The following is a 17153-nucleotide window of genomic DNA, read 5'->3' on the forward strand; positions in this document are numbered from 1 at the left end:
TATTGCCCTCTCTGTGTTTGCAAAAGACCACATATTGAATTTCAATTCAACAAAATCCATAGCGACTGTCTTCACTACCAATAAGCATCTATACAACTATAAACCAATGCTCAGGCTCTCAAATATGAAAAACATTCCAAGAATCTAGGATTCATTCTTGATCTCGAATTCAACAGCGATAAATATACAAAAAATTTCGTTTTGAAGGCCCGAAAATGCATCCACATTTTTAAGTATCCAGCTGGCAGAGTATGGAAGGCGAATGCAGCCACACATAAAACAGCATACATTTCGCTAGTAAGACCCATTTTGTAACATGGCTACCCAATTTACTTCTGTGCATCTGAAACCAAGCTTCAGAAACTGGAACGACGTGTACAGCAGAGTTCCGCTCGCATTATTTTAGGACTTAGAAATAGCTGCTCTTCTACTATAGCCTTATATGAGATAAACTCACTACCACTACATTTAAAAACAGTCAATCTAGTCAAATACTTCAATAAAATCTACAACTATGGTCCCTCTACTCTCTGTATTTGCACACTTGTCAAAAAAATCAAAGGCTAAAGAAATACAGTCCCTTTAGCTTGGTGGGAACTCAAAACCTAATCTCTCGTGAGTTTGAATCTGTGTATTTGACATCTTGTATTGATCTCTCAGAGGGACTGTCAAGAGTTCTCTTCCACTTTGATTTGAATTATTCATCAAACAAGCAAACTCATCTTGAAGATCGTATAAAACAGTTTGCTCTGGAAATCATTTGTTGCATTCCTAAAGATGCTATACAGGTCTATACTGATGATAATCATACAGAAGATCGTATTGGCAGCGATATTTACATTAAAATTCCACTCTTTGAGACCACACTTAATAACGCAACTCCGATTATAGCTCTGTCTCTAAGAGTGAGCTAATTGCGATCAATGTAGGACTTGATACCATATAGTCAAACTAAAGCGATTTTAGCGAGTTATGACTTTTATCAGACACAGATCAGACTTTTATCAGGCAGCTCTTCACAACATCTAAGTGACTGGTCCTCTGCAAGCGATGAAACCAGTGTTTCTATTCTACACAAACTAGGGACATCTATAAGGGTGTATGCCGCCTACACACTGCAGGTATCATAGGACATCCCCTGGTACCCTGAAGGACATTAAATGTAACCGAGGAACCTAGACTGCTTTTTGCAGATTTGCAAGTGGCCTCCTTAAGTGTCTTACTTTTGAGGGAGGCAGAAAGATCTTCCTCGCTTGCAAAAAAATGCTGAGTTTAGCCAGCTCCGCCAAATCATATTCTGGTTTGCCTTGAACTTTTCAAGTTGGATCGTACCTCAGATAGTCTTTTTGCTGAGGAATTTCTTACTATCAGCGACCTTCTGGAGCCTATTTGACGTACATCATGTTAAGAGAATACGTAACAACAATTAACTAGGTAGATATAATACCACTATTTACATAATCTAAACTCAGTTGATAAAATAAGATTTGTTTTTTTAGTTTCTTATAAACAAAAGAAAACTATTTAAATAAATTCTTCTTACGTAATATTGCGCAATTTGAATAATAACCAAATAGTTGTGTTAAAGTTTATTTTAATAAAAAACATCGACATTTTATTCAGAAACTAAATATAACCATATTCTATATCTATTTCTTTAACCGGGTTTATTGAATATTTTAAATAAAAAATTTCAATCTTCTATTGGAAACTGGTAACAAGATTTAAAACTCGATAATTTAGTTAGTTTGTGTACATAGGCTTTTTATAACAGGTCAGAAATTCAATTAAAGTCTTTAAATAAATTTTAATATAACGAACATATTTTAAACTTTAGCATCTCAAGATATTATTTTTATTTTAAAATTAGCATTATTTTTATTTTAAAATCAGTGGTTTCAAAGCATATTTGCTTGTTTTATTAATTAATTCCTTTTTAATTTATTCCATAGCTTCAATTAATTCCTTTTATTCATTAAATACATTAAAATTAAGTACGATTTGAAAAACAACATCTGTAACAATCAAACAACTTTGTAAGAGAAATTTTGTAAAAGACACATAGATTGTTTTAAGCATAGATATCTTATTTAAAAATTAGATTTTTCTCATCACTTTTTATTTCTTAGTTTTTAAGGAAATATATAGTGTATTTATAAAAAAAGATTTTGCAGTTTTTGAATACAAACTCGTAATAAGGTTCAAAACTCAATTTACTCTTATCAGTTCGTGTACATTAACATTCAGCAGCGAATTAGAAATTCAGTTCATAGAAGTAAAAAAATGAAATTAATCATTTCGAGCCTACTTAAAAATTTAATATATCACAAAAGTTTATTTAGTGTTATTTCGCTGCAAATCAATTTATATTTTTATTATTTTTCATGGAATTATTTTCATTAAAATGAAGTTAGAGAATGAATTTAAAAAAGAACATTTTTAACAATCAAACACTCTTGTTAAAATAATTTAGTTCTTCTCCTATAACTCTTGCATTTTTAAAGCAAATCAGAAATTCAGCTCAATAAAAGTTGAAAAGGAAATTTTAATTTCTCAAAAGAACTATTTCGTATTATTTTGTTTCTAAAATTATTTGTTCTCAAGTAGGTTTATTTTATTTCTATATCTTAGAGTTTCATTACTTACATGCAATTTAAAGAACAACATCTTCTACAATCGAATAGTCTTATTAGAGTGTTTTTATAAAAGACAAATCTTTAAGCATAGATATTTTATTTTAAATATAAAATTATTCATCTTGTTTTATCTATGAACTTTTAAAGGAATTTCATCGAATACTTTTTATTAAATATATTGCTATCTTCAATAGCAAACTCGTAACAAGCTTTAAAACTCAATTTAAGTTTATTTAGCTAGTACATATAGGCTTTCTGCAGAAATTCAGTTCAGTAAAAGTCGGAAAAGAAACAAATTCCAAATATAGAGTCGAACATTTTACATTACTACTAATACTATTGAGTTTTATCGTCTTATTTGTTGATGCTTTAAAATGAACAACAAATCAACAAGAAAAGACAGTTTTAATTTTGTCATGTCCCCGGGACAAAGCACCAGACGACATTTCACAAGTCAGAAAAGATAGCTTTATTCGGCGAGGGTGGAAAATCCATTAGAATTCTTGAGGTCTCCTTTCAAAGCTCGGAAAATGTTTTCTAAAGCATCGCCAGGGGTAAAGTTTTCATTTCATTTCACTTCAAGTATATTTTAAATATCCATTTCCGAATTCATTTACATTAAGAATGAAAAACATAAATTCTAAATTGTAAATAAGGAAAAAAAGAAATGAAAACACAGGTCATACTATTATTATAATTGCGAATATCTAGCGAAAGCAAAGATTTTTAATAGGGCTCCACAAATATAATGACATTCGAAACTGCGCAACGTTCTATTTCTTTCTATTCAGCGACATTTAAAAACTAAAGTCTAACTTTTATGGCGAAGAAGGAATATATTCTTGTTTGGAACATTTTGCCCTCGTTTTTCTTCAGAAATGGATAGCACTGCTTTGCTAGTTATTTTCCTTTTCTGCTCATTTCATTTCATTTCGTTGATATACATAAGTAAGCGTAAAGTCGTCTGCGATCATTAAAAGCGAACGCTTGGAATAGTTCTTTTTCAAAGCAAGTAATGGATCCGAAAGAAGCAAAAGAATTTTACCTCTTTTAATATTCCAGTGAAATATAATTTAAAGTAAATATTATTTTACGTTTTTATTCTTTTGTTGGTAAATGATAAGGATGGGGTTGCTGAGACAATTACACGTTTCAGAGATAAAAATAGAATTAAATATTAAGAGAGTAATCTACAGAATAGCGTATAAGAGCCAACTTTAATCAGAGACGTGTCGATGATAAAGAATGAGAATTGTAAGCTATTTAATAATATCTGAGAGGAAACTATGTAATTACCATCAAATTACTATAATTTGTTACTTGGAACTTTTAATTCTACGTGTTTCTAGGCATTTGCATTAAGTTCTCAAATACGGAGTTAGGTACTTAAATATTATTACAATACCCTTCTACATGCCAGCCTTAGCAATTATCGACATATAATTACGTTTCTTTTTAATTAATTGTTTCTGTAAAGAAATAAAAGTAGTCTTTTTGTTATTTTTTGGGTTTATTTTAATGAATTTGTAAAGAATTTTAAATAAATAAAAGGGTGTCATTTTGCCGAAATCTCATTACCCATCAAAACAACTTTATTGTAATAGAGTACAACATGACTATATAAATAAAGCAGAATGTTTATAAGTGTGTACATAGGGACCCTCTATAAATCCTCAATTCTAAACCTATCCGCGTCTTGATTGCGGTATATACATTCGAGACTCTATCTGAATGAGAAATATGAAATCAACGTTTATAATTTCTCGAAATATAATGATAACGTAAAACTAGACGGCTAAATTACCATGACCAACGGTATCTCACCCATTTTGGTGGTCCTAAAAGAATGGATTCCACCTATGGAGAACGCACTAGCTCTGCTCATCGGCAAGACCGATTGTGCCGCTCATTGGAAATAAAGTAAAAAAATAATGATAACGTCTCCGAATTCGTGTTTGAATTCGTATTTGAAACTACGTGTTTCTTACATTGAAAATAGAGCTTTTAAAACGTGTCTCGATCATTTTAAGTGACAAAAAAAATGCTAAACTCAACAGGAACTAACAAAATTAATTATCTTATATGCAATAGGTAAAGTAGTGGTAAATTTTTATTATCTCAGGTTAAGTATTACGATATACAAATAAATCTTTATTCTGATGAGTTGAGCATAAACCTCATATTATGGTAAATCAACACGGAGTGTACACCAAAAGAAAATATATAAATAAATGTTATGCATTTAGTACATTAATGTGTAAATGTGGTAATATTGAAATATTTATCCTTTTAGGAGAGTGGTAAGAAACCTGTTACCACAATAACTGTATAAGGCACCTATATTGATATAATTGGTTCTCATTACCCCGGCACCTATAAGCGCAACACCATTGGTATTTATAACAGCACCACTGTCATTGATGACAGTTTGGCGAATTTTTATGGTCTTCGAAAATAATATCAATATTAAATAGCCAAAATTCATTTAAAAATATTCGTGTCGCTACTGATTATTTTCGAGACTTTAAATTAATTTATTTATGTAATCGGTTCAAATTGGAGTTCAAAAAATTAATTTCGTGTTCAATTTAATGGAGAAGAGGTACTTATTCGTACATGAAAACCGTGAAAAATTGCCATACGCCAGTATCTGCTACCAAAATTACTCACGCATCATTGACACCAATAATGCGTAAGTAATTTTGGTAGTAGATGTTGTTTTTATCAATAGTGTCGCTTGGTGTTTTTTAATATGTACTAAATATACTGATGCTGATACCAAGATACCTAGTATAGGCATTGCGGAAATATGTTTTTTACTGCCCAATGAAAAAAAAAAGTACCAGAGTTAATTACCGATTATAGTATTTTTTGAACGGGGTCCAGGAAGGATAAAAATAATAAATAAAAAAATTGGACATGTTTCAGCCTAGTTAATTGTGTCGAAATATGATTTTCAGCTTTGTGCATGATTTCGTAATGTTTATTAAGACCGATTTTATTTATTGTTTACTTTTTTCCAACCAGTGCAAAGAACGGGTATTCAGCTAGTTTATAATATATTATTTTACTATTATAAAGCAGAGTAACAATTACTGGTCTTCATAATAGTAAAATTTTACTAGTTTTATTTATAAATGTTCCAATTCTGTTCTACACTGGATGTCAATAATTTTTTTTTATTTTCGCTAACCAACTAGTGGAACTTTCCAAAACGAAAAAGTTCTCTAAGTTATGGTACACTGTAAAAAATTCTAAATAAAATTATGGTAAATAGTAAAACCATTTTAAGGTAAAATCCATTTTAACGTTAAATATTATACAGTAATATTTATTTAATTAGAGTGATTTATGTTTTTATCGGTATTTATTACTGTAAAAATTACAGTATATGAGAATTTTGGTTTCGTGACAGATTCTGGTAAAAAGCACTTTGGGTGTCAATACATTTTACCGGAAATTGATCGAGAATTTTTTACAGTTTTATCTGGTGGTTGAATTTAAGTTATGGATATGCTATGAAAATAAATATATATTGTTTTGTTTTACCCTTTTAATTTCAAAAAATTATGTTTTCAGGAAAACTGTTTTATGTTAATCAATTTGTAATTAAATTATTACTCGATTTCGAAATTTTAATCAAATAAACATATCATAATTTAAGTATTTACCACTGAAAATATCTTGCTCGCAAGATCAAAATAATAATTTTAAGAAAAATGAATCTAAAATTTACAAATCTGTTAAAATCAGTGAGCATAGACTTGAGAGATTATTCTAATAAAATTTGAGATTTGAATACAATAGTCTGGAAGGAAACCTAAGTTATTAAAAGAAAAATGCATTTCTTCTAATTTGATCAAAGTAACAACAACAACAAAAAAGAGTAAAGTTTCAGATGAAGAAAAAAATCTGATATAAAGACGCTGATATTTTCACTGATGTCCTGCGGCAATCAGAGGCAGAAACTTGAAAAAGTCATTTTTTCTCTTCTTTTTTTTCATCTTTTTTTAAGATCTTTAGTGTTTTTCTATAAATGGTTTTTATAGCAGCATCTGCTTTCCCTTGCTAAACATCAGGTGTGAATTGGAATGCGTTGAAGATTCTAATAGAGTTTTTGCCGAAGTGAAAAAAGAACTTTTTTCGTCTCTGAAAATAATAGAAATTTCTGCAGGCGGAATTTCACTTTTGCCATCGTTTTGAAATATTATTTATCGATTCACTTATATATTTTCACCAGAACTTGAAGTAGATATTGGAGTTTTGAGAAAAAAAAATAGTTTGAAACTAGTTTGCGCATTGGTGACAATGGAGTTTGGTGCTCCTTTGAAATTCTAGGTTCTTGCTAAAATTTTCGCTTTAAATGCATATCAAACTATTCTGCGAATTTCTATTGAAACGGTATATGAAGGTTTCCTAAAAGACGCATACAGGATGTAAACTATGTAAAATGTTCGTTCTTAGATTTAAAATTTTTCTCTGCAACATATTTGATTTTTCTGGAATATTTTAGTGTTTTTCCTGTTATTTTAATGGCTCGATTTCTCGAGTGATTAATAAAGGTTTTGATTAAATACAAAAATTAAATTATTAAAAATTTCATGCGTATTGTAAGATATCTTGTTTACTGTTTTACCATTAATATCGAAGATTAGTTTTAGATTTATCGGAAAATTGTTGAAATTTAGTTATAGATTTATCGTAAAAATTCTTAAGTTTAAGCATAGATTTATTGTACAGTGCGCAAAATAAAAAATGGACCACCCTGAATAACTTTTGATCTAATGATTGGATATTCACGTTAGAGGTTTCAAGCTTAATGTCTTGAGAAGGTGACCTCAAATATACTAATTAATAAATGCAGACTATATTTATGACGTTTTTTTTTGTTGCCATTTACGAACAAAGTTTGAATGCCTTATTTTATTTAACATTGCTTTTTTTAACACTGAATAATCTGTAACTGTAGTCACTTGCGAAATTTAAATGCCTTATATTATATAAAATTTGTTTTTTTTTTAACACTGAATAATGTGTAACTGCCATCAATCATGAAAAAAATTTAAATACCTTACATTGTATCATTGTTTTTTTTTTCAACATTGAATAATCTGAAAGTTCAAAAATTCTAGAAAGAATGCTTGAAATTGAACTCAAGAAAGCTTAAAAAATCTAATTTAAGTAGAATTTTTTTTTAAAAAATAATGAGTAAACCACTACCAGATTTTACTTTAAAAATGACTTTTTATTACTTTCGTGTGTCTCGTTACTTTTGTTTGAATAAATGTAAAATAAATTTAATTAAACTGATTTTAATCTTCTTTTGTTACAGCAATCGATAAACCAGACATTGACGAAAGACAAAAGTAAGTAATTTTTGCTTTTTTTTCCTTCTTTTAAATTAAATTATTTTTTGCTCTTTTTTAATTTTTTCTTATATTAAACTCAACAGTGCATAATCCATGCTGACGATTATGTATAATTTTAATTTCTTTTATTTTAGATTTAGTGTAAACAAATTATAATTGATTTAACTTTAATCGACTAATTTATGTTTTTATGTCAACATATTGAAAAGTAAAATCTTCAAAGACAAGGAGGAAAAATTCAATTTTTTTTATTTATTATTTTTAGAAATCATGATTATTTTGTTTCAAAAAATGAAACTTATCATTAATTTCTGTTTTAGCATATTTTTATTTTAATTTACAAGTTAAATAAGATTAAATTTTTAAATATTCGGTGCTTTATTTCAAAGGATCTAGATTTTCAGAATATTTAATAATTATTTTATATAGGGATAAAAATATATATTTTCTTTAATCCAATTAATAAACCTAAGAGTAAGTTCTAGTAGTATAAATTACGGGTGGTGTAGAATACATAAAATTGGTGTTGAATACACGAAATACTATTAAAAATTTGATAAAAATATGATTAACAGTGTGAAAAGGAAGTCGAGTTTTATACATTACTATTGGTATTAGAAAGATTGAATGTTTTCTGCTCGAAAGGAAATTTTGAAGTAAAATAAAGGTGAAAATGAAATCGAAAATTTTTTAATGCATAATACGAAAAAGTTATATTAATAATGTACTTATATTAATAATGTAAGCATATTATCGATGGTTTATGAAACTTCCTTGATTATGATCCGAAATCATGCCATCACAATTTTGATCCTTTGAAAAGGTGATGGCTCCCCCCTTTTAGTAACCTAACTAACTGCGAATATTTTACAGTAGAACAATTTAACAAGAACCGATATCACAGACCCTCAGTCCCTTCGAAGACTGATGAAATTGGTCACTCATCTACTCACTGACCGTTGCAAGTGATGCTTAATTTCGGTGATCTACTGAGAACCGTGTCCTAAAATCAGTCCTCAGTGGAAAGCTAAAGTTTAAGAAACGTGAAAAGTTCCATCAAAAAGTCCTGCACAACAAATTTCTCTCAATATTTTATCCAGGAGTTCTCTTGTATTCTGAATTGGGTTCAAAATTACAAGGCTACGAAGTAGTATTAAAAAAAAACTTTAGTTAAAATAGTCTTCAGTATCATGTTCCTGAATTTTGCATTTAAGTTGAAACCTCACTTTATCGAACATATTTCACTTCACCAAGGTTTCCCTGAGTAACTATCCACACAAAAGCAAAATATGTCGCGCCTAAATCCTTTATTTCAGTTTTTTTTTTAAATCAAAAAAGTGATGCAATACGTGGATTTCCAAAACTGCAACTATTACTTATGAATAGTTTTATGGTTACTGTAAACGTGAATATGATTCTTACGATCATAAACAAGTTTTACCAGGGACTATAAAACCGGTAATATTCTCCATCAGTTACTCTGTACTGAGTGTAGAAACTAAAAATCAGATTCTGACTATTGCTAGTTCAAAATAATGGCTAGGTCATAAAAATCAGACCGGTTAGCCCGATAACCAGGTACCCGATAGCCGGGTACTCGGTACATTCCTAGTCTGAACCATGTCTACCATATTCTTCATCATAACATCTTCGAATATGAAGATGTTAATTAACTATGTAATTCAGACCATTTATGTTTAAACTATATTCTTATTAGAAGATGTTAATTACATCCAAATAGTTTAGACTATTTATGTTTAAAGTATATTATTATATGTTAATTACATCCAAATAGTTTAGACTATTTATGCTTAAACTATATTCTTATTAGAAGATGATAATTACATCCAAATAGTTTAGACTATTTATTTTAAATCTGAATCTGATATATTAATTAATTGTAGTTTTTCTTTTCAAAGTTTTGATGTGAGGGGTCCATCAGGAGAAAGCAATCTCTGCAGCAGTATAACTCCCATATTGCCAACATCACCAAATCCCCTGGATTCCATGGGTGGTGTCATGATGCCACTGCTCTCTGACATGAAGAAGATGTCACCTCCACCACGACCACACATCATTTCCCCCCTCCTACATCATGGAGGGAAGAACTTACACAATAGGAGGTTCTTGCCCAATAATTGTCCAGGTAAGAGTATTTTTTTTTTTCCTCTTTCCGGAAGGACAAAATCTATCCAGAAATTGAGTTTGCTTTCAATTTTTCCGATAGAGGGCTTTATGTTCCCTGATTGGCATTCATAGATAAATTGAAAATAAATATATTTTAAAATCTATTCTGAAATGAATTTTTCTTTCTAATCTTCTAATAGAGTGATTTATATTTCTAATCGGCATTCATAGACGCAGAGGAGATTGCATTACAATTTAAAATCTTTCCTTAATGGACTTGTTTCTGATTGCTATTCATAAATATGTAGAGAATAAATACATTTTAAAAACTGTTTAGAATTTTTTTTTCTTCAGAATCTTCTTATAGACTGCTTATAGTCTCTGGTAATTATAAGATGTATAGGAAAACAATATATTTTAAGATCAATTCAGAAGTGGTTTTTGCTTTAGATTTTTCTTATGGACTGTTTAATGCTTCTGAAATGAATATATTTCGAAATTTGTTATGAAAGGATTTTTGCTTTAGAATCTTCTGATAATCTGATTAAGATATCTAATTTGCATTTATATATGCATAGAAAATTAATATATTTCTGAAGTCTGAACCGAAATAGATTTTGTTTTAAAATCTTCTTACAAAGTGCTCAAAGCATCAAGATAACTTCCGTAGGCATTTAGGACATTGAAGCCGCAAGCAAATTTTAAAAGATATTCCAAAATGAGTTTTTATTTCAAATATTCTAAAACAGTACTTGATGCTTTTGATTGGCATTCATAGATATATAGAAAAATATTATATTTTATTGATTCTATTCCGAAATGGAGTTTACTTATCTTCTACTTGATTTTTTGATGTCTTTGATTGCCATTCTAGGCACTTAAAAAAATTAAATACAAGTATTTTAATGGTAATGTAACCAGAAGCAGAAAATTATAATAAATAACTTAGATTATTAAAAAAAGTTATTAAATAAAATTACAGTAAAATAATGGATTGAATAAAAAAAAATTTAATAGTTATCTATTGTCGCCCTCTTGTGGTATGATAATCAAGTAAACAACAATATATCAAACTTTGAAAGTTTGATCCTATTATCAAAAATTTTTGCCTCAGCCTATCTTTTTCTATAGTTCTATTCATTATTACGTGGTAATAATTAATAAATAAGCTTTATCTTACCTCAAAGGATAGTTGTGATATGGTAGTAAGTAATATTCTAAAAAGGGCTAAAATTTCAGTAGCTGTGTTCAATCGAAAAAATATGCTTTGTTCAACTGAAATTAATAGTTTATTTCTACCTGTTCATTGAATACGGTGGTTTTTAATAGGAAAAATAGTTTCGTATTGCTATATCGCACTTTTCTCTAAACTTTACATTTTATAATCCCAATGAATGAGAAATAGAATATGTCATAAAAAGTTCCTCCTGCGGTATAATGTCCACTTATAGAGTTCTTTTATACCATATTTTAATGAGTATAATCCACTCGACTGCACCAGCTTACCTTGGTGAGTAAGTTTGCTTGTGCCTAGAATCCATTGAGCTATGACAATGATTATGTAGCCGAGCCTCCCAGGCAGGACATGTGATTATTGGGCATTAAAGGAAGAAAAAAGCTCTGGTCTCTAGACTTGAGATAGGCCGTAAGGCTGTCATTCAAATCCTGTAAAATTATCTTCCGTTTCAAAATTACATCAGACTGACGGAAATAGATTTGAAGAAGATCCTGCGGGTATACAACGGTCTGTTGGGTTAATAAAGAAAAATAAATTTCATTCATCTAACAGCTCACTTACACAGAATTGCTAATTGAAGAGTTTAGTGAAGAAAAAGGTTCTTAAAGACATTTTCATAAGTGTAGGAAAGTTAGCTCAATAAATTATAATAACAATAAGAAACTGTTTCAAAATATTAAAAATCCTTCTATTTAATAACTTGTTAGAAAAGAAAACTTCTATGCATAGCATATTGTGTACGAAAATTAGTTTATAAGCATGTTCGAATTCTTCTAAGATTTAATTAGATTTGTAGATTAGATTAGATATATATATATATATATATACATATATTATCCTCTAGATATGTACAGAGTACGGGATATATGTCAAGTTGACCATGGAAACAATGCAGGATGATGGAAGCAATTATGAGGAGTTCGATGAAAAGTAAGAGTCACTCATATTACTTGTTTTTTTTTCAAAGGAATTTATTCCAATTTAGGGTGAAGATTTGCATAAAATGTCATAGTAATTCTAAAGTTTTGTGATATATTCAATGCTTAACATTTTCTGCCTTAACAGTTAAGAAGCTTATTAAAATGCATGCTTTGAACTCTTAATTGACTTCATGCTGAGAGCGCGGTAAAACAATGGGTACTCAAATTTCAGGAAAATTTCTACGTTTTTGACGAAGCAGTTTTTTGTTATATGTTCCCAGTAAAAAATTTCGTCTAAGTGACGAAATAACTATCGTCATTTTATCAAGGAAACGAATTTCGTCCAAATTTGAAAAAATATCTCGTCAATCTATTTTTTGCTAAAAAAAATCTCGTAGAGCAGAGTGACGGCATTCAAACCGGGAATCTTCCAGGTACGAGACCAACTCCTACTCCATCCACCATAGAGCTCGGCTTATTTCGTCATTTAATTTCGATCGTCTAGTTTTCGTTTTCTAGTTTCGGTCGTCATCCTAGTTTAGTCATTCTAGTCAGGGGTGAAAGCGAGACGGAAAAGAGGAAAGGCTGGTAGTAAAACCATTTCAGTTATAGCTAGTTTTGGGGAGGAGCTTACTTATTCTTTTTTTAAATTTTTCAACAATATCTACTTTATCTTGGAAAAGAAGCAGTTTTATATATATGCCAGAATTATAAAAGAAATCTTGATAGCTACAGATATTTCATTTTTTTCGAAAAAAATGCTGGAATGAAATGTTTTACGTACCAGGTTTTTCTCTTTTCCGTCTTGCTATATAAGGGCTTTCACCCATGATTCTAGTTAACAACCTCTCACAATACACTATGACGAGGTATAGAGTTGATGATGCATTTTCGCCATACATTTGAAAGTGCGCGTTTCTTCACAAATCATGTGATTAGGGATTCTCAAAATTAACGAAATACAGCTCAAGGATTGCTGAATCGTTAAAAGTGAGAGTTTTATTTCTCAGAGTGAAGCGAAAAATAAATAGATAATAATAAAAAATATAAAAAAATTGAGAACCCTGTAAAGTTTTCTGCAAATGAAGAGTATGACTGGAAAAAAAATTTCTTATTAAACATGTGAATATGGTTAAAAACTTCTTCATTCATTTCCATTGATCTCGTATTAGATTCAGAAAATAGTAGCATGAAAACTGCAATAATATGTAGTATTGAAAAATAAGCTTTAATTTTAAATATTTTCTTAATTGTTTAACATATACTATGCGCTATTCCTTTCACATTTAAAAAAAAAGTACCCTTTGTGATTATTGACATTCAATTCATTAGAGGTTTTAAAGCAAAATTTATCAGTGTGTGCTATGGTTTAATTCATTGTATACAACTGATATCGATAGAAATTATATCAGAGTTTCATAAAGTTATATTCAAAAAAGCTAAAAAGAAAATAATCTATAACATATATTTGAAAGGTTCTCAATTATCATATTATAAATCTATAATAATTAAATTAACCCTTGAATTTAAATTCATATGTCTCTTATGTTAGTGAAAATTAAAGAAATCAATGAAAAAATTCGAAATAAAATTTTAGAAATTGGGAATAGATGTCTAAATTCTTAGTCAAAATTAACTGTATTCGCATTTGTAACTACAACAGTTTTTTCATATTTGACATGTTAAGAAAAACATACATTCAGTTTTTTTTTACACTGTTAAAATTTTCATTCTAAATTTACGGTAAAAAACAATTATAGCCTTCACGGTATTGAAACCGTTTACAACTAATGTGGTTAAATATATACCAATACAAAACTATACGGTTTTTTTAACCATTAAAACAAGCATGATTCAAAAAACCTAAAAAATAAATTTAACTGGATATGAGATAGATAGATTATCTCTCTTGGCTATAATATGCGCCCATCTGCAAGGAACTAAGTGTTTTCATTAGGTGGGCTCAGTTGGTGTGATAATTCTGGTTGTTAAGCCGTATTAGGCAAAAGCAGTTAATTACTGATTTGTTTGAATATGGTAAAATAATAATTACAAAAATTTCTTACAGTATGTAAGTTAGACTATTATAATCTATCTCTTCCTTCTTTTATTTATTCTTTCTTTCTTATATTCAGCTTTTACTTCTTTTATTTATTTCTCCTTTCTTTTTATCTTGTTTTCTTATAGTTCCGTAATTAATCCCCCCCCCGTTTAATCTGCTAAACAGAATTTAACACTATTATTTATTGATTTTAAATGGAACACTATTTTGCTACAATAGCAAATCACCTAGTTTTAGTTACATAAAAGCTATTTCTAGCTCTAAATAATACCTTTTCAACTACCCTTATCTGGAGTCAATATTCCGGAATATTCTAATTCCCGTATCCCCCCCCCTTCGTTTCATCAGAATCTCCCAACTTCCAATCACTTTTCCATTAGAGTTCGAGAACGCGACTTTTGCCTTCAAGACAATCAGGGGTGGTTCACCAAGTCGAGAAGGAATTAAGTAATTTAAGAGAAATCCGAGAACGGTTTTCGCCACTGGTTTCTCAATTAAATACTCGTAGAAGTCAGAACCGAATATAATTACTCCATCCCGAATTTCCAGTTTCTGAGATGTAAAGACTTTGGCCAAAAGTTTTGGCCGCGTTGGCTTAAAAGTAGCCAAAGGGCTATGCTGAGTTGTTTCGATCCTAGTTTGAGTTACGTCCATTAACGCTCCTGTAAGTCCGAACATTTGGTTCAGATTACATTGCAGCTTTTCCTTTTCTACATTTAACTGCAAATAAGTTAATCTAATCGAATTGATCGGAATTTTGTTTAAATTTTATTTACGTAACTTAAAGTTTTATTTTAAAAATGTTGATAGAATGTAAATTTGAATATTTTTTTCTGAAGTAGTATAATATAACATTTGAAAGCATAATAACAATTAATTACAAAACGGATAAAATTAAGCTAACTTGTTACCCATTACTCATATGTTTCATACTGCTAAAATTGCCGTTTGTCCCCATGTCGTCCAATGGGCAAGGTAGGTTTTCAATTCAATATGCACTTCTATTGGGCCAATATAGAGATGCCTTAGCTGAAGTCACTTTACTTACCTGTCCACGGGAAATCAATTAACGATCAATCAGTTACAAATTCAACCAATAGGAACGTATTTTTATTGATATAGGAATACGAATCGTCCAATAGGAATAGTGCAAACGGAAATTGATTGAATGATATTAATTGGGTATACTATAGCCTACGTCGCAGGTTGTGTTATTCCTACTAAATTTAACCCATGAACGGCATTTTCTGCGAGCCTAACTTCAAGCCACAAATAAACAAACGTAGTGTTTGATCGTTTAAATAGCTACTCGCCAGATTTTATTGCATTATAAAGAAAAGTAATTGATATTCGATTTTTGATTAATAATTGATTTATGTGGATAGTGGCATTTATGTGGATAGTAGCATAGAATTTAGCATTGCGTCATGGTAAATGTTATTCCTACTAAGTGGAAGTAGTTGTGTCTTTTTTATATTATACCCAATTATGAGTAAATTAGTAATTAAAATGACATAAAAATATTTCAAATTAAGATCATATTCAAGCAGGTAAAAATAAAAAAATAAGAAAACTGTTATAGAAAGCAACCAACTACAAAAATTTAAAATTATCGTCTACTTTTTTTTAATTTGATCTTGAGCTGTTTTTTTTATTGATGCTTATGTTAGCCCGATTTTTTATTACTCTTATAGCACTTTAATTTTCATTATGGTGTTGAAGTTGGACTAGTTGCAAAGTGTACGGACATGAAAATTATAGAGCAACTTTCATTTTCAAAATGGGTAAAAATTGCGAACTAATATTTGAGACAATGATATAGAAGAGTATATATTTAAACGACTCATAAATCCGAAACATTACAAAGTTTAAGTAACATGATTATATACTAAACATGTAAAAATTGTTAGAATTTTTTTTTAAAAATGAAAACAACTTGTGATCTCTGTGTTTATGCGAAAGATTTTAATAAGCATAGTAAAAATGTGCCCAGCAAATAATTAGAATTTCATATCAGCACATTGATCATTAATCCACATCAAAAATTATTTAAGGTAACTACAATTATTTTGGTTAAATTAATATTATGTGATTCAACCACTCTCTGTTCTAAACTATCTTAACAAAAATTTCCGGATTACTGCCAATTCCAATTTTATAGATAAATATTGCAAATTCTGTAAAAAAAAAAAAAAAAAATTAAAAAAAAGTAAAAAGGGAAAAAAACAGCATGCATATTTTGTATAATTTGCATACTTATATTCTAGCCTTTGAACCGTTAAGTATGCAGAACACGTTAAAACCCATCCGTAAAATTAAACAAAAGAAAGCTGACAAAAGAGAGATTTTCTAATGTAACTCAGCAATTGTATCATAAAAAATTATCATAAAACCTTTTCACATTACAAAAAAAAAACATTCTACCACTATAAATTTGTACTTATATCCACTAAGATTTCCAAAGTTTCAACAAAAAAAATTGACAAAAAGAATGAATGTTGTGGAGATAAATGAGACTAAAATATACCTTTCATGAAAAATCTATCTCAATCTTTTCAAACTTGTTTCTTTTTTTAATTTTTATAATAATCTACACGTCATTTCACGTAATTATAACATCATCATTAAAGACGATATTTTTTGTGATAAATGTATTTAGTTAAAACAATAAAATTTTAACGTTTTAAATGTCAATAGATTATTTTTTTTAAATGTATTTTGATCAAAGACGTTTTTCTCCAAATAGTATGAGCCTTCAAATATCATGTCAAGTATCAGACTTGTCTTCCGCTTATAGGATAC

General features: G+C 29.2%; 1 protein-coding gene across 1 annotated transcript in view; it reads left to right on the forward strand.

Moving 5' to 3' along the window:
• Positions 1 to 17153, forward strand: part of LOC107447604 (hemicentin-2-like) — a 410317-nt gene that overhangs the window by 370639 nt on the left and 22525 nt on the right. Inside the window, exons 12-14 of the mRNA XM_071177281.2 lie at positions 7969 to 8002; positions 9925 to 10151; positions 12214 to 12299. Of these exons, the coding sequence (XP_071033382.1) occupies positions 7969 to 8002; positions 9925 to 10151; positions 12214 to 12269 (317 nt within the window). The 3' untranslated portion in view covers positions 12270 to 12299. The remainder of the gene's footprint in view (positions 1 to 7968; positions 8003 to 9924; positions 10152 to 12213; positions 12300 to 17153) is intronic.

Source organism: Parasteatoda tepidariorum, chromosome 2, assembly GCF_982258835.1.
Source record: "Parasteatoda tepidariorum strain Cologne lab strain chromosome 2, Ptep-v5.0, whole genome shotgun sequence".
In the NCBI taxonomy this organism is placed as follows: Eukaryota; Metazoa; Arthropoda; class Arachnida; order Araneae; family Theridiidae; genus Parasteatoda; species Parasteatoda tepidariorum.